Below are 19,553 nucleotides of genomic sequence, written 5' to 3'. Positions count from 1 at the left end.
TTAGTTATAAGCCTTTATATAAATTTTTGATATAGTAAAATTGGGATCTCTGAGGTAATTGCTCATTTTACACCCCTAATTTAACGGTTTCACATTGATGCCCAGATACAAGAACCATGTGATACGGAAGGCACTCTTTAAAATCTATTTCTTTGATATTTTTGGTTTATCTGTCCTAGAATAACTTCATATATGGCTTGGGTTAAATTCTGTGAAAAATGATCGTGTGAAGGGCCTTGAGATGTTTAATTATGTTTAAAATGATGTATAGGTGAAAGTGAAAGAGGTTAGTTAAACAGCAATAAACTAATGATTTATTTTAAAGTGTCTTTGCTTTGTTGCCATTCTGAATATTGAAATACATTCTTTGTACAGTAATTTCATGATGCTTATAATAAATGTTAATGTGTTGTAACATAAATGCTGTATGGAAAATGGAAAATTTTCAACCACATCTACAATATTTGCATAATTTTCCATCAATTCTAAACTGTTAATTGATCACTGTTTCAAGTTGATTGCAATTTTTGATGTGAAATTTGTTCACAGTCTGAACTCTTGAATTTCCGTCTTTATGGCTCTGTCCAATAGACCATCTTTTTTATTTTTTATTCTTTCAGTTTTTTTAGCTCTGTGACTGTCATTCATGCCACTAACTTCTCCAAGGTTGATCATGCCATTGCTTCTGTTGCCAGATTGGATGTTGTCATTTAAATATACTGCACAGAAAATATACTCTGGGCAACAATATTTTACTGTATATCATGCAGCATCCTTTCCATTTAAATGTTTAAAATAAATGAGCATTTATTGTTAGAAGAGAGGGTAATTGGTGACAATGTGTTATATTTTTTTTATATTTGGTTAGTTTATTTTTAAAGTTATGAGTTGCTGTATGCTACAAATGGTATTTTCTTGCCTATGATTGTCAGGGCCTTATAACTTGTGAAACAATGCTCTTTTTGTACAGATGTTATACAGTTATATTTCCAGTGTTCCTTTTAAAATAATGTTACTGTTTCAATACCAAAGGTGATGAATTAAATGATGCCAGATTTTATATAGCAACCATGCAATATCAAGATTTTACAAATTTATAGATTTATACAAATTGCTAAAATTTCTCTAACTGTGTTCAAGCCATTTAGGATTCAAATAACAAAAGACATTCCGGACTGGATGACCAAGAGGACATAGAAATAACAATTAAGTTAATTTTAGAAATCCTGCAATAATCATCTTTTATTTTCTGATAGGCATTGCTTACAGGTTTATTTGTTCAGTGTCCTGATGACCCATTAGTATTTTTGGAAGAGAAAATAAAAGAATTACAAAACCAGAAAAGCCAAGCTTTGCCTTTGTAAGTATAAAATCAAATTTTAAATTATAGTAGTCTATTACATTGACATTTTTCCTTTGGAGCACTATTACATTCTATTAATTGAAGATATTTTGGCCTTCATTTGTTAATTATTGATAATTCTAAGAAGCCTTTGATCTTGGGTACTTGTGTACATGTAGAAATTACTTTGATGTGATTTGCTTGATGCGAAGAAAATAATGTTCCTTTCCATTGGATTGCTGTAATTATGTTCTGATAGACGTTTAGCAAAGTCACAGAATCTAGAATAAATGGCTGTCACTATTTATTTCACGATGGATAATAAAATCAAACAACTTTATTTTAAAAATTGATTTCTATTTTATCACAGGACAAAGGAAGGTCACCTCAATTTGAGCTGGTGGGTGAGTTTATTAAAATTAATGAGATATAACTGTAAATTAAGTACTACTATCTTTATCTGTAATTTAACTATGATTAATATTTATACATATGTAGTGAATTCCAGTTAATTGGGCCATTGGCTAATTGGGGTAGCTGCTTATTTGGGACAATTCTTAAAGAACAAAAACTTATTGAGAAAATAGCCGTGTTTCCATTTGTTTATTAGGGACACTATGCTGCTTAACTGGGGCTGAAGACGATTGCCAGTTTCTACTAGCATCAGTTGCACTTGTGTGGCTGTTAGGCACTACACTGTGCTTAGAACAAACTGTTTTTAAATAGTGTCAGTAGCATTTTCTTGTGTTCAAAAATCAGTAACTTGTGTCACTGATACTTGGTGAAAAATAAGCAGTAAGACAATTCTGAACTGCTTTGTTAACTGTGGGTTCAAGCATTCAGGATTAGAGATGCCAGAAACAGCCAGAAGTGAAAATTAAATGATCTCACTACTTTAACAAGTCAGGAACTACGAAGAAGTTAGGTATCGACAATCATCTTGAATGTTACAATGAAACTGAAGATTTGGAGTACGCAATCATCGATAGCATTGTATGAAGGCAGTCCAGTATCTACACTAGGTATCTGCGCTGATTTTGCTCATTTACAGTCAATCAAAAGAACACAGCAGCATGATTTCTCTGTTGATAACTTTTGGGAACTAATGCACAGTTTTATCGTACTGTAGTACTATTGATAGTGTTCTAATTTGTTCTGTACTTCTTTTAACTACATAGTTTGTTACTCAGTTAAATGGAAGTTTGTCTTTTTTATACCATTTTAACTATTTCCTTGAATCTTTGGCTAATTGGGGCAACTGCTTAATTAGGCCAAAATGTACTGGTCCTGAGATGAAAAAGTATGAAAGTCTCAAGTAAGAAGTGGAATAAAATAAGTTTACCTTCCGATATGATGCAGAAATATGTTGATTACCATTCCCGTCCTTCCTCAGTTAATGAATGCTGAACAGCTGAGCTGTCAAAATGGTTCTTTAGCAGGTTCTGAATAAACCAACTCAAGGGAAAAATCTGTTTGATTTTGTCTTCACCTATCATCCTGTGATAGATGCATTTATCCATGATTATATTGATAGAATTGACAACAGCACAATCCTTCTGGCAGCAAAGTCCTACATTCATCCCTAGCTCTAAAGCTAATCAGAGGGGCTATCTCCCATAGTATCGTGTGGCACTATAATCATGCTACACAGGGTGAACCAAAATTAATAGATATCAAAGGTAAGCATTCCAATATTTTGAACCACAGGAACACAGGAATACATGCACATAGGAAGATCATCATGGCTGTTACTGAATCGTAGAGTCAAACACCACAGAAACAGGCCCTTCAGCTCACCATTTCTATGCCAGCCTTTATGTACACCTTGAGGGTTCCAAAAACAGGGGTTTTGGTTCTGTGCTCCCTTTCCACTCACAGGGGCTCTGTTTCCTCTTACTGGTGCCCCAGTTCCCATCTTCATTTCCACTCACTGGGTTCTGAGTCCCGTGTTCTCAGTCACCATAGCCCAAGTTCCCACACAAGCTTTCCACTCACTGGGGCCCAGTACCCAGGTTCCATTTCCAATTACCTGGCCAATTGGGGACATTTATTATATTACAGTGTATCATTTAAAATCAATTAAAATGTGCCGTGAAGTTAATATTAACATCAAAAGTTTGGAAAATCTGCTAGTCTGGTGTCACTAAAGTTTTGAGCATGCCAGGTTTTTGGACTTTTCAAGGCTGTGCCCTTGGCCAACTTTGTTCCTTACATCATAAAGTCAGAAGTTAGGATGTTAATTCCAAATGAAACAGTTACGTCTGTATTCAGCAAAACTTAAGCAACATTTAAACAGAGATGTGTAATTGGCAAATAACATTCAAGCCACGAAAATGTCAGACAATGGCCAACTCTAACAAAAGAGTCTAATCACCTAGATTTAATACTCAATGATATTACCTTTGCTGGGTCCCCTACCATAAACATCTTGATCAGAAACTCACCTGGTCACACATATAAATACTATGGCTGCAGCAGCAGATCTGAAACTGGATACACAATAGCATTTGACTTCCAATGATCTTTCCATGATCTGCAAGACATAGGTAGTAGCATGACAGAACATTTTCCATTAACTTAGGATAATGCATCTCCAGCTACATGTTATCATTATCTGCTGACTTATTTTCCAAGAATCCATGTACTCAAGGCACCCTCCCAAACCCCTCCTAATTTGTTCTGAAAGCACCAAAAGAGCAGGAATGCCTGTACACAATATTTAAGGTGTGCTATGGCATATGGCCTATATAATTTTAGTACAAAGGTTTGCAAGACTGATATTGCTAACAAACCCCACTATTTGAAACATAAGTAAATTGCTAATGTTAATACAGAGATACTTCAGGGACCAAATTTGTATAAGTAGACATAGAGTTAACACACACCATCAATAATCTTTCATCAAATTTGATGTGAGCTAAGTGTAAAATACCTTCTTAACTACATAACCAATTTATTGTGTTGTACTAACATTTATCTTTTTTCATTACTACTTCATTAGTACTATAGTAATGCCAAGTGAAACAGGAAACTAGTGCTAAAAAAAATATAGAGGTTCCACATCACTGAGAACTGGACTCAGATTGTGAAAAACATTTTGTAATAAGTTTTCAGGGTTACATTTTCAGATTTCTGACTGGTCTTGTGGAGACTTCAAAATTATTTATAGTTACATTTAATCGAAAATCAACTTAAAAGGGATTAAATCCACCCTATTATTAACAATATGGATTGCACCCAGAGTAAATCGTTCGGATAAGGGTATTCCTTGCAAGCTCTACTACATTTAAATTCAAAATCACAACCCTGGGAGGAAATTGGGTGTGGTATTGAAAAATATTGTTCTTCAGGAGATGTAGAATGGTTGTGGAGGCAGATGTTGGTAAGACCTCAGACAAAATTAGGAATCAAAAGGTTGAGCATGGTGTGACAAAACTGAAAAGGGTGAGTATAGGACTGAAAGTGGTGTATCTGAATGTGCGCAATACATGGAATAAGGTAGATGAACTTGCAGCACAGTTGAAGATTGGCAGGCTTGATACAGTAGGCATCACAGAATCATAGCTGAAAGATTATGGCTGGGAGCTTAATGTCCAAAGATACACATGTATCAAAAGGATAGGCAAGAAGGCAGAGGGGGCGGTGTTGCTCTGTTGGTAAAAAATGAAATCAAATCATTAGAAAGAGGTGACATAGGGTCAGTAGGTGTTGAATCATTGTGGATAGATCTAAGGAACTGCAAGTTTAAAGACCTTAATGGGAATTGTATGCAGACCTCCAAACAGTAGTAAGGATGTTGCCTACAAGTTGCAATGGGAGACAGAAAATGCATGCCAAAAGGGCAATGTTACAATATGGGGTACTTAAATATGCAGGTAGATTGGGAAAATCAGGTTGGTACTGGATTACAGGAGGAGGAATTTCTAGAATTCCCGCTAGATGGCTTTTTAGAGCAGCTCGTGGTTGACCCTATTCTGGTCAGCTATTCTGGATTGAGTGTTGTGCAATGAGCCAGAATTGATTAGAGAGCTTAACATAAAAGAACCTTTAGGGACAAGAGATCATAATATGATCAAATTAACACTGAAATTTGAGGAGAAGCTAAAGTCAGATGTATCAAGAATTACAGAGGCGTAAGAGAGAAGTGGGCCAGAATTGAGTGGAAAAGACTGGCAGGGATGACGGCAGAGCAGCAGCGGTTGGAATTTCTGAACACAACTTCAAAGACACAGGATACTGTATATATATCCCAAAGAGGAAGCGGTATTCTACAGGAAAAATGACACAACCATGGCCAACAAGAGAAGTCAAAGCCAACCTTAAAGCCAAAGAAAGGGCATATTAAGAGCAAAGATTAGTGGGAATTTAGAGGATTGGGAAGCTTTTAAAAGCCAACAGAAGGTAACTAATAAAGTCATTAAGAAGGTAAAGATGGAATACGAAATTAAGCTAGCCAATAATGTTAAAGAGGATACCAAAAGGTTAAAAAAAAAAGGCAAGAGTGGATATTGGACCACTGGAAAATGACGCTTTAGCTTATTTCATCATGTGCCCCCAAATACCCTGTGACCCTGAGATAGTAATGGGGGACAATGAAATTGCAGATGAACTGAATAAGTATTTTGCATCAGTTTTCACTGTAGAAGACTAACAATTTGGTGGAAGTTCCAGCAAATTGGCATGATGTGTTTGATGTTACCATAACTAGAGAGAAGGTTCTTAGGAAACTGAAAGATCTGAAGGTAGATAAGCCACATGGACCAGATGGTGTATACATCCCAGCATTCTGAAAGAGGTGGTTGAAGAGATTGTGGAGGCATTAGTAATGATCTTTCAAGAATCACTAGATTCTGTAAGGGTTCCAGAAGGCTTGAAAATTGCAGATGTCACTCCACTCTTCAAGCTTAGAGAGAGGCAGAAGAAAGGAAACTATGGGCCAGTTAGTCTGACCTCAGTGGTTGGGGGAGTCAATTATTAAGGATGAGGTCTCAAGGTATTTGGGGGCACATAATGAAATAAACCATAGTCAGCATGGTTTTCTCAAGGGAAAATCTTGCCTGACAAATCTGTTGGAATTCTTTGAAGAAGTAACAAGCAGTATAGACAAAAGTTAATCGGTTGATGTTGTGTACTTGGATTTTCAGAAGGCCTTTGATAAGGTGCCACACGTGAGGCTGCTTAACAAGCTATGAGCCCATGGTATTACAGGACAGATTCTAGCATGGATAAAGCAGTGGCTGATTGGCAGGAGGCAAAGAGTGAGTGAAAAGGGAGACTTTTTTGACTGGCTGATGGTAACCAGTGGTGTTCTACAGTGGTCGGTGTTGGGATAAATTATTTTTATGTTATATATCAATGATTTGGATGATGGAATTGATAGCTTTGTTGCAAAGTTTTCAGATGATATGAAGATAGGTGGAGGGGCAGGTAGTTTTGAGGAAGTAGAGAGGCTACAGAAGAAATGACAATTGTAATACAGTGTCAGGAAGAGTATGGTCAGGCATTTAGGTAGAGGAAATGAAAGGGTTGACTATTTTCTAAATGGAGAAAAAATACAAAAAAAAAACTGAGATGCAAAGGGACTTGGGAATCCTTGTGTAGAATTCCCAAAAGGGTAATTTGCAGGATGAGTCTGTGGTGAGGAAGGCAAATGCAATGCCAGCATTCATTTCAAGAGGACTAGAATATAAAAGCAAGGATGTAATGTTGAGACTTTATCAAGGACTGGGGAGGCCTCACTTGTAGTGTTCTGAACAGTTTTTGGACCCCTTAATCAGAAAGGATGTGCTGAAACTGGAGAGGGTTCAAAGGAGGTTCACAAAAATGATTCCAGGTTTGAAAGGCTTGTCATATGAAGGGCGCTTGATGACTCTGGGTCTTTATTCACTGGAACTCAGAAAAATGAGGGGTGACCTCCTTGAAACCTATTGAATGGTGAAAGGTCTTTATGGAGTGGATGTGGAGAGAATGTTTCCTATGGTGGAAGAGTGTAAGACCAGATGACACAGCCTCAGAATAGAGGGGCATCCTTGTAGAATGGAGATAAGGAGGAATTTCTTTAGCCAGAGTGTAGTGAATTTCTTTAACCAGAGGGTAGTCACAGGCAGATGTGGAGGCCAAGTCTTTTATGTATAGTTAAGGCAGAGGTTGATAGATTCTTAATTGCTAAGAGCACGAAAGGATATGGGGAGAAGGCAGGAGATGGGACTGAGAAGAAAATTGAATCAACTATGATGAAATGGCAGAGCAGAGCCAAGTGGCCTAATTCTGCTCTTATATGTAATGATCTTATGGTGTTAAAGCTACTGACCCTCTCCCCCTCCATTCCACTCATGAGGATTGGCTCATAGAACTCTGACTTCTTCCTTCTGTAGTCGATAACCAGCTCTTTGGTTTTGCTTATGTTGAGTGAGCGATTGTTGTGGTACCATTCAACCCGATTTTCAATAGTTTAATTTGCCTTATTAGCTGTGAGAGCATGTAAGATTGAAAAATGTGGAAAAATAATTTCAAAATAATTATCAATGATTTTCTTCCATTTCTTAGTGTTTATCTGTTTTACACTGAGGTTTGCATCATGTTTTTTGTGGCTTATTGTTCTGTTAAGTGTACTTTAAATATTTTACTCCTTTTTCTTGTAGGGACATGTTTATCACTCCTGAATACAGGCAAAGCATGACAAAAATGATAGGTAGTTATCTAAACTATCTCTTTGAACTGGAAGCTGGTGAGGTGGTAAGTAGCTGATCACATTTTTATTTTCTAATGCTCTGTACAGGACCAGTATTGGATAAGTGTCAAATGAATACTTATGATTCACTCTAAATCTAATTTTGATTTTATGAGCAAAGGAAATTACAGGTTATTCAGATTTCTGTATTGTACCATTGAAATATAATAACCACACATGCTAATTACAAATCTATTTGCATAATTATATGTATAGTTATACTATTTCATTATAATATTTATATCATTTATCATATTATACATATCATTATTGTGTTTCAATAATTAAACATAGATCACTCTGCATGCCTGCCAATCCATTCTCTTTCCATCACTAGTTTTTTCCCTGTTTTCCCCAACTGTTTGAGCTCCTGAATTTAAGCTTTTTGACTCACTTCCTTGGGCTGATCACATTAGATATTTAGTTAGTCCTTTTAACCAATCCGAATGGCAGGAGTCAAATTTAAATCATACTGTTGTATGCTGATAATACTGTATTATTCAGCTTTACATGAACTCTAATTTTATCCACCTACCAAATAAGATTGCGATCTGGGATGGGAGAGAGAGAGCTAATGTCATGGTGATGTGAAATTCTCCTATTTCCCGTCAATCCCACATCTGAGTAATTTTAATAGGCGTGTTTCAAGCATATCTGAAATGCCTGCTCAAGCTGCTAAGGATCTTACTGACATGTAAAACCTGTGGGATTTATCTTTTGGGAATTACAACTTTATTTTAACCTAAGGCCACAAAGTAACATTTAAACTTGGAAAGCTGTCATAAGTAACCAAGTGAAAGCAAGAAATTTTCATTAAAAAAACAGGTCACCTGAAAGGAACAAGAGTGGTACTCTAATCCCCACAAGGAATCCTTGGGCCTTTCCTTTCTTGGGTTTTCCCCAAGTCACCTCAATGAAAGGCTAACTATCTGAAGTTCACATTTTAAATTAAATCATTGAGAAAAATATGCTTCTTTTATAATCGGTGAATGAGCCCCGCTTTCACAGATGAACTAAGATGATTGTTCCTCGGTGCTGCCTGCATACCATTTTCATGGCACTCCTATAAGTTTTGGGCCAGTATTATGTTAATGATGTGAGAGTTAAAATGCTTTCATATCTTTTGTAAGCAATTAAATATGGACATTCCTCTATTGCTACAAGCTAATGAAGTCAGTAGAATGGATTTTAGAAGCAGAGTACCACATAAAGCTAGCAATTATATTTCAAGTGATAAATTTCAACCCCTTGATCTTATTTTAAGTTATTTTTGGACCTGAGCAAAATATTCATTATTTTCATTTCATATAATTCTTGCAGCTTCCCCCAGAAGTGTATAAGGCAGCTTATCAGTTTTATTTAAACTTTTTACTGAAAAAGTACTTTCGGTGAGTACATTCTTTGTAAAACTAAATACTAAAGCTTGACCTTTTAAACAGATGTAGTGTAAATGTGTTGCATTTGTTGGGGGAGGGAGAGAGAGAGATTTATTCAGTCTGACTTGTCCATGTTGACTGAGATGCCTATATAGAGTCACAGCATAGAAAAAGGCTGTTGGGCCCAATTGAGCCATCACAACCAAGAATCCAATTTAAGCTAGTCTCATTTGTCTGTTTTTGGCATATACCTCTCTAAACCTTTCTTATCCATGTACTTGCCCAAGTGCCTTTTAAGTGTTGCTAATGTACTTGTCTCAACCATTTCCAAGAAGGTTTACTCAGTTGGCATTCAGGATGAGTTAGTAAATTGGATAGATAGAGTGAAGGAAGGCAAAAACAATGTAAGCATCCATTTCAAAGGGAATAGAATATAAAAGCAAGAATGCAGTGCTGAGGTTTTATAAGACATTGGCCAGACAGCACGAAGTATTGTGAGCAGCTTGGGCTCCTTATCTAAGAAAGAATGTGCTGATATTAGAGAGGATCCAGAGGGGGTTCACGAGAATGATCCCGGGAATGAAAGAGCTAATGTATGAGGAGCATTTGACGACTCTGGGCCTGTGGAATTTAGAAGAATGAAGGGGGGTAATCATTAAAATCTACCTGGTATTGCAGGGTCTAGATGGAGTGGACATGGAGAAGATGTTTCCTGTAGCAGGGGAGTCTAGGACTAGAGGGCACAGCTTCAGAACACAAGGATGTCCACTTAAGTACAGAGATGAGGAGGAATTTTTTTGGCTAATCTGAGGCTGTAGAGGCAAAGTCATTGGTTATATTTAAAGTGAGTGTTGACAGGTTCTTGATTAGTAAGGGTGTCAAAGGTTATGGGGAGAAGGCAGGAGAATAGGGTGAGAGGGATAATATATCAATTGTAACCCTCAGGCTCACCCAGCTCGCGTTCATCTAGGGGAATCAGCCGCAGCCTTCGGCCCCACCAAACTGGGTAATCATGTTTGTGTGGATGCTGTGTAACGTACCCCCAGTTACAAACCCACAACGCAAAATATCAGACAGTACACCATATGCAATTAAATGATAGACTTTATGAATCTTAATCTGAATATAGGGTTAGTAATGAAAATAAACAAAACAAAAAAAAGGGCCCAAGTCAAAATCAAAATTACATTGGAGCTCACTCAGTAATCATTCTTCCACCATCATTCTCCTCCGAACCTTTTCGATCTTCAGACCGTCAGATCCCAGTCCACTCCGTCCGGTGGTCTACCAACTCTCTCCACACACGTCTTACCTCTTCATCTCTCCTCGACAAAAGACCGTGAAAACCCCGGCTCCCAGACACACAAGAAAGAACAACATTTTTCCCATTGGATAGCCACTGAATTCCAAAGTCCCATTATCTCTAGTCATAACTCAAACATTGCTGCTGCAGAGAAACCATTACCTTAATACAACCATAATAGAATGGTGGAGCAGACTTGATGGGCTAAGTGGCCTGATTCTGCTCCTGTGTCTTAAGTTCTTATGGGATAAATGCAAGCAGGCTTTTTCCACTGAGGTTGGATGAGACTAGAACTGGAGGTCATAGGTTAAGGGTGAAAGTTAAAATATTTAAGGAGACCCTGAGGGAGAACTTCCTCATTCGTTGGGTGGTGAGAGTGTGGAATAAGCGATCAAACGAAGTTGTGGATGTGAGTTCAATTTCAACATTTAAGAGAAATTTGGATAAGTACATAGATGGATATGGAGTGCTGTGGTTCAGGTATGGGTTGATGAGACCAGGCAGAATAATAGTTTGGCATGAACAAGAGAGGCCAAAGGGTCCGCTTTCGCACTGACTCTTTCTGAAGTCAATGATCAGCTTTTTTGTTCTGTTGATATTGAAGGAAAGATTGTTGTCATGATGTTATGTCACACTGAACTGTCTATCTCCTTCCTGTACTCCAACTTATTATTTGAAATGTGACCCATTATGAGTATCCTCTGCAAACTTGTGGATGGAGTTAGAGCAGAATCTAGCTACTTAATCATGAGTTTGTAATGAATAAGGTAGAACGCTGAGGATGCAACCAGTGTTTGGGTTCATTCTGGTGGAGCTGATGCTGTCTATCCTGATTGTAGACTGTTGGTCAGAAAGTCAAGGATCCAGTTGTAAAGGGAGACATTAACTCCCAGATTATGTCTAAGAACACAGCCAGAGTCACTAACTGGGCCTGATGCTTTCTGTGGGTTCACCCTCCCGAAGATTAATCTTATGTCAGGTTGGGTTGTGACATACTCATTCCCTTCTTTTCAAACTATTCATAGAATGTGTTAAGCTCTTCGAGAAGGGATGTGCCATTGTGATGATGCTCCTGACTTCATTTTGTAATCCTTTATAGTATCTAAACCCTGCCATGGTTGATGGCCATATGGAGACTGAATTTTGGAATGGTTTCTGACACTTAGCATCTCTGATAGCTTTATAGAGGTCATATCTTGATTTCTTATAAAGGTTAGGGTCTCCCGATTTGAATGCTGCTGACCTAGACTTAAGAGTGTGGATCTCCCGGTTCGTCCATGGTTTCTAGTTTGGAAACACCTGAATTGTTATTCTTAGGGACACAATCCTGAACACACTTGCAATTAAAGTCTGTAATAGTAGTATCATGCTATCTAGGCTGGCATCTGAGTCTTTGAACATGAACTCAAAGCAGTCATGTAGAATCTCATCTGCCATCCTCACACAGCACTTTCTGTTCTGTTCTGGATTCTCCTGTCTCTATTCTGTTTGTATTCAAGGAGTAGATGCACAACCTGGTGATCTGATTAACTAAAATGTGCATAAGGGATGGCTTGGTAGGCACCATTGATGATTCTTTAACAATGGTTGATGGTATTTGGGCCCCTGGGGGGACAGGAGACATGCTGGTAGTATTTTGGTAACACACTTTTGAAGCTGGCCTGGTTGAAGTCACTGGCAATGTGACTTGTCAAAAAGGGCTTCTGGGTATCCTATTTCTAGGTTGTTGACCACAGAGTTCATTGAGTGTAGGTTTCATGTCTGTCTGAGGTGGGATGTAGATTGCCATCAGGACAGCTGAAGTGAACTTCCATGGCAGGTGGTATGGGCGACACTTCACCATTAGATATTCTAAGTGGGTGAGCAGGAGCTAACCAGAGCTGTCATGTCGGAACACCACAAGGAATTGATTAAGAAGCAGACTCCTCTGCATATAACTTTGTCTGAGGACACTGTATGGTCCATCCAGTGAACTGAGAAGCCTTTAGGCTGAATAGCACAGTTAGGTGAAGCAGGTGTAAGCCATGTTTCAAAGAGACATAGCAGACAACAGTCCCTCAATTTTTTTTCACACATTACCTATTCTATCCTGGTTGTGTTCTGTGCAATGAGTTATTCTCTACATTCCTAATTGAAGATCTTCATCTGACGTAGTTATTGTCTGGAGTGGTTGCCCTCAAGCATCCTGTGAGGCACCGTTTTATACATTCCTTTTAATACATCTTAAACATTGCTTTGATGTTAAAGTTAATTGCATTGCTGTAAGTCAGCTCCTTTTTTCACATATGAATGTTTCTTTTTCAAATTCCCGTTGGCACCGTTCCATAATCACATCATACTTCAACCACTAATTGTGTAATTATCAGGATGTTTGTTCATAGCAGACCATCCATATCAGTTTGTTCTGTACTCAGAGTTGGCTCACAGAAAGAATTGTGCTGGCACACCTCAACTTTCTTGAAATGATGCTAACCAGATGTTCAGGCATTGAACTTGTGATCATGCCCCGCTATACTTTCTTTATTCTGTTACTCACTCCCGTATATATAATATTTCAACCAAATGTCTTGACCTATCTCTGCTCATTATTGCTCATTTCTGCTCATCACTGTTTTTAGGGAATTTTGTTTCCTTAGAAGTTTTTTTCTTGAAACATTAATTTGTGCCTTAGACATATCAATTTAATATAGAATCCCATTGAGAACAGTGCAACTGGAATCCTGGGACAACATCCCAGAAACATCATGTTTCTGATATCTTATTCTATTGAGGCTTTCATGCAAACTGAAACACTCCTCCCCCCATTACTGAATACCCTGAATTGATAATGAGTGCTTCTGTTCCTTTATATTTTTACCCATTTCTCCATCACTTTTCTCCTCTCATTTTAATCCCACCCCCACTCCTTACCCCTCTTCATTTCTTCTCCCTTCACTTCTTCTCAGTGGATCCTATTTCACTTATTTCATTGGAAATTTGAATGTATTGAATGATCTCAGTAATGTATATAAGCATGTCAAATCCTGGTGATATTAAACCTGATTCTGATGTAATTACTTATTTTCTGTAGAAATGATCATTAATGTATGGAGAACCCTTTTGTAAATTTGTTATAACAAATTATGTATGTTGCAGCTTTTCAGCAACAAAAACATAGTAGAACTTAGAACATGGAACATAGAACACTGCAACAGGGACTCGCCCTTGTTCCTACTATATCTGTGCCAGACACGATAACAAATTAAATTGAATCCCTTTGGCCTGCAAGTGTCCCATATCTCTCCATTTCCTGTATATTCATGTGTCTATCTTAAAAAACTCTTAAACACTGCTATCCCTAGCACCTGTTCCAAATTCCTACCGTTCTTTTAAGCTTTCCTTAAAAGCAGGTCATGTTCTTCCTTTGCTCATATTTCCTTGTCTTTGTGTATTCTCTGGAACATAGAACACTACATACTACAGACCCTTCGGCCCATAATGTTGTGTTGACCTTTTAACCTGCTCTAAAATCAACTTAATCATTCTCTTCAACATAGTCCTCCATTTTTTTCATTCCTTTGTCTATCTGTGTTCCTTCAATGTCCATAACATACCTGCCTCTACCACCACTGCTGGAGGGCGTTCTATGCATCCACCATTCTCTGTGTAAAAAAACTTGCCTTTGACATCACCCTATACTTTCCTCAAATCACATTAAAATATGCCCCCTTATATTAGCCATTTCCTCTGAATAAAGAATAATAAAATTATTTCTTTCTCAGAAGATTGCTGGAGATTAATAGTTACAGAACCTATGTTGAACCAATGTATTTAAGGAGTTAAAATAAATTTTAATGTAAATCAAAAAGAAAGAAGCATATGACAGGTATAGGCTACAAATCTCTTGAGGAACATTTATGATATAGGTGAGTACTTAAGATTGGAGTTAAGAGGGCAAAAAGAAGTAATGAAATATCCCCTTGGGGATCAAAGGGATAATCTACTATATGTACTGTATGTATGGAGGCAAGGTCCTAAATGAATACTTCTTGACTTTATTCAGCAAGGAGAAGGACATGGAGGATAGTGAGTACAGGGAGAGTTATGTTGATTGTCTGGATCCTATTGATACTAAGAAAGTTGAGGGATTGAATATCTTATGTTTTGGGCCCTGTAAGAGCAGATAAATCCCTAGGGCCAGATATGTTCTATGCCAGGATACTATAGGAAAACATTATTGGACTCTGACAGAGATTTTTGCATCTTTGTTCGCCACTGGTGAGTACCAGAAGATTGTTTATGTTCTTACATTATTTAAGAAGAATTAGGCCAGGTTGTTGAATCTTTTGTTAGTAATGGGAAAATTTTTGGAGAAAATTCTGAGGGGCAAGAATTATGTCATTTGGAATATTCAGCATGGCTTTGTTGAGAGAGGGGATGGCTGCCTCTCTGATTTGATTGAGTTTTTTTTGAGAAAATAACCAAAGGGATTGATGAAGGCAGTTTAGTAAATGTTGTCCATGTGGACTTTAGTGGATCACAAGCAGGAGAAAATCTGCAGATGCTGGAAATCCAAAGCAACATACACAAAATGCTGGAGGAACTCAGCGGATAAGCAGCATGTATGGAAAAGAATAAACCGTCTTCTTCAGGGTCTCAGCGTGAAACATCAACTGTTTACTCTTTTCCATGGATGCTGCCTGACCTACTGAGTTCCTGTAACATTGTGTGTGTGTTGCTTTGGATTTTATTACGCTTACAAGTATAAGTACCAGGAGGGAGATCAGTGGGAAGGGAGGGGGGGGGGACAAATGGACAAGGGAGTCGCGTAGGGAGTGATCCCTGTGGAAAGCAGAAGGGAGGGAGGGAAAGATGTGCTTGGTAGTGGGATCCCTTTGGAGTTGGTGGAAGTTACGGATCCTTGTAAGCGGAACAATTGCTACACCTGCCCTTACACTTCCTCCCTCACCACCATTCAGGGCCCCAGACAGTCCTTCCAGGTGAGGAAACACTTCACCTGTGAGGTGGCTGGTGTGGTATACTGCGTCCGGTGCTCACGGTGTGGCCTTTTATATATTGGTGAGACCCGACGCAGACTGGGAGACCGTTTCGCTGAACACCTACGCTCTGTCCGCCAGAGAAAGCAGGATCTCCCAGTCATTTTAATTCCACGTCCCATTCCCATTCTGATATATCTATCCATGGCCTCCTCTACTGTCAAGATGAAACCACACTCAGGTTAGAGGAACAACACCTTATATACCGTCTGGGTAACCTCCAACCTGATGGCAAGAACATTGACTTCTCTAACTTTCGTTAATGCCCCTCCACCCCTTCTTACCCCATCCCTGATATATTTAGTTTTTTTCCCCCTCCTCTTTTTTTCTCTCTCTCTGCCCATCACTCTGCCTGTTCTCCATCTCCCTCTGGTGCTCCCCTCCCCCTTTCTTTCTCCTGAGGCCTCCCATCCCATGATCCTTTCCCTTCTCCAGCTCTGTATCCCTTTTGCCAATCACCTTTTCAGCTTCACCCCACCCCCTCCGGTCTTCTCCTATCATTTCGCATTTCCCCCTTGATGCACCATCAATAACTCTCAGAGACGTGAGGCGAGAGATAGGCTTTTATTAGCTGGACGAAAGCACTGTCAGCAGCAAGAGACCATCACACGACATCCTGGAGACTGAGGGAGGAGCAGTGCCTCCAATCGCCTTTATACAGGGGTCTGAGGGAGGAGCCACAGGAGCAGTCATCAGGGGGGGACATGTCCAGACAGGTATATGTAGTTCACCACACCCCTCCCCCCCACTTTCAAATCTCTTACTATCTTTCCTTTCAGTTAGTCCTGACGAAGGATCTTAGCCCAAAATGTTGACAGTGCTTCTTCCTATAGATGCTGCCTGGCCTGCTGTGTTCCACCAGCATTTTGTGTGTGTTGCTTGAATTTCCAGCATCTGCAGATTTCCTCATGTGGGCACTAAGAAATGTTGATGAACAGAGACAACACATACAAAATGCTGGAGGAACTCAGTAGGCCAGGCAGCATCTATGGAAAAGAGTACAGTCGACGTTTCAGGCTGAGACCCTTCATTTTATTTGTTGATGAACAGAGAAACCAGGTGTGTTCATGTTCACTGTTTGATGAAAGTGGCAACAGGGAAGAAGGCATATGGTGTGCCTGCCTTTGAGATTAGCATATAGAATATAAGAGTTTGAATGTTACAGTACATTGCAACTTTACAAAATACTGGTTCAATCACATGGAATATTGTGTTCTGATTATAGTTCTGATTGCCACAGAGAAAATATGATTGTGGAGAGGAGATTCACCAAAGGGTTAGTTATAGTTAGAGATTGGTTGGATGGACTTGTTTCCCTAGGGCAAATTAAACTGAGGAATGACTCAATAAAATTATAAAAGTCACAGTTAAGTTGGATAGTCAGAACCCTTTTGACACCCAATGTAGGAAGAAAAACAAGTTGGTATAGTTTTCAGTGAGAAAGAGGAATTTTAAATAGTATCTGAATAGTCGATATCTGGAATATGCTGATGGAGCAGGTGGTGGAATTAGATATAATACTACATTAAATAGGCAAGGCATAGGAGGATATAGTCCAGGTGATATTAACGTAGTTGGAAAAGAAATCTACTTGGCTGTGATGGGTCAAAATGCTTTTATTTGTGCTATTCAACTCTATGACTATGACTAAACTGGATACTGGTGAGTTAAAGGGAACATAGAAAACAAGGATCTGATGAGTGCAGAGAATGGGGGTCCTGGTGAATTTAAGGACATCTGGGAAACAAGACCCCATTAAATTTAGAGAGGGCACAGGAAAGGACCCCTGATTTGTTTAAAGGGAATCAGGGAATTGTCATTCAGTGAGTCAGCTATTGAATAATTGAGTAGTTATTTAATAGGGCTTTACCATAAGGTAATACAGGAAGCATAAACATATGGGAGGAGAGGAGCATATTAAATCCTTGTTATTTTGATCCTTTCTGCTACTGAACATAGTGATTGTGCTTTAATAGTGATAATTAGATACAAAAAATGTGGTTTTTGATGGAGATTGGGTGAAAAAAACAGAAGAACTGTTTTAATCTAAGTAATATTAATTCAAAAGTACTGACTGGGTGTTGTATAATTATTGTTATATAAACATTGTGTTTTAAAAATTCCTGACTTGTTTACTGCAGTGAATGGATGAATTATATCAGAAACAAAAGAAAAGAGAGGATTAAACTGTCACAAGATATGAACAAGGCTCAAGATCATTATGTAAGGAACAAGTTAAAAATGGCATTTGATGCATGGTTGAGGTGGATCCAGATCCAAAGGAAACGGCATGCCTGTGAGTAGAATTGTATACTGTAGGACAAACAACTAAAATTAATACCATTCTGTACAGAGGTGTTTGTTCTGGGTATTTTGTTCAACTTTTGAAGTTTTTATTTCAGGAGGTCAATTTGAAACATATCTTTGAATTACATAAAGTATTTAGTTTACATAGTTACAATGTAGGATCAGGAAAATCTGAAGTATATTCTTCTTGTCATAATTCTGCTTTTCCTCTGTGCCCAGCAGGTACATTTGAATGTTTTGATGAACATTGATCATCTGTAATTGCTGATATGTAATGATGGCACAAACCACCTTATTATTTGTTGTTTTGAGTCCCATCTTCTTGTGTGTTAAGATATAGTGCCAAGACATAATCAGCATCATGCAGAGTAATTTTTTTCTCTAGTGGCAATGGACCATATACGCCATGTCAATGATCAACTTCTGGCCAAGCTCATTCTAAGAGAGTGGAACGCAGTGACAAAAGAGGCAAAAAGTACACGAGAATACTTTGAGGTAAATAGTACTCCAACACAGCATGTATTAAAATGTATGTGAGTATATATACATCATGTTTGTAAGCAATAGAGGAACAGGTTATGTTTGAAGTCACCTACAGTTGATTAATAACCAACAAAACCAACGTGAATTGAAAACCATGCAGACAAATTTAATAAGAAATACATTTGTGTAGTTTTTACATGTATTTATCAGATATTTAAAAGATTTTCAAACAAGAGGCAAATGTTCATTTAGAGCCGTTAATATGTAACCTGCCACACTATTATGATCAATAAAATAGCTTACCAGGGCTTATGTACAAATGCTTAAGATGGCCTATAGACCTTTTATTTAAGAAAGTAAGGAGCTTAATACTCATATAAGGTGACTTTTACAGTACTAGTTACTCAGAGACAGCCAATGCTGATGTCAGTAGTGCACAGGAAAATGTAATTTTAATGAGGCAGCAGTGATGCTGGTATATAGTTGGAAATGGGGTTGTGTTGAAGGTTGGAAACATTTGGGGCATGAACCTCTTTATGTCTGTAGTTAGATCCAGGTCCCATATAGTGGTCTGGAAATATGGTTAGAGCTGGGGTCTGGAATTTGGGCTGGATGTGAATCTTGAACTGGCGATGGGTCAGAACTGGAACCACCAGGAGTCTGGAGAGTGGGTTGGTAAGCAGCTAACACAGAGCCTGGGTACATTGAAGGCCAGATTGTGGGCTAGTTGAGTGGGTGGAGTGAAATCCAGTGTATGGGCAGAGTGTACTGACAAAACCCGGGTCTATGTTTCAGTTATAGCCATGGAGGTACTGGCTGCCATGAATGTCATTAATGTTATTACCAATGGCCTCTGTGGTATAATTTTTTTTACAATTTGTGGAAGGATTTAGTGTATATTGTCATTCTTTCATTTATTGCTGGGTCTTAGTTCTGGAACTCCAAATCAACAACATCGTAGGATACCATCACCAGA

At 38.4% G+C, this 19,553-nt stretch overlaps 1 protein-coding gene across 1 annotated transcript in view; it reads left to right on the top strand.

The window, feature by feature from the left end:
* The first annotated feature begins 7,949 nt into the window (after nt 1–7,949).
* fbxl13 (F-box and leucine-rich repeat protein 13) overlaps nt 7,950–19,553 on the top strand; it is a 162,011-nt gene continuing 150,407 nt past the window's right edge. Inside the window, exons 1-4 of the mRNA XM_073066627.1 lie at nt 7,950–8,077; nt 9,393–9,460; nt 17,929–18,083; nt 18,480–18,589. Coding sequence (XP_072922728.1) covers nt 7,988–8,077; nt 9,393–9,460; nt 17,929–18,083; nt 18,480–18,589 — 423 coding nt within the window. The 5' untranslated portion in view covers nt 7,950–7,987. The remainder of the gene's footprint in view (nt 8,078–9,392; nt 9,461–17,928; nt 18,084–18,479; nt 18,590–19,553) is intronic.

This window comes from Hemitrygon akajei, chromosome 14, assembly GCF_048418815.1.
Source record: "Hemitrygon akajei chromosome 14, sHemAka1.3, whole genome shotgun sequence".
Classification (NCBI taxonomy): domain Eukaryota; kingdom Metazoa; phylum Chordata; class Chondrichthyes; order Myliobatiformes; family Dasyatidae; genus Hemitrygon; species Hemitrygon akajei.
This window is presented reverse-complemented; position numbering and strand designations above follow the sequence as displayed.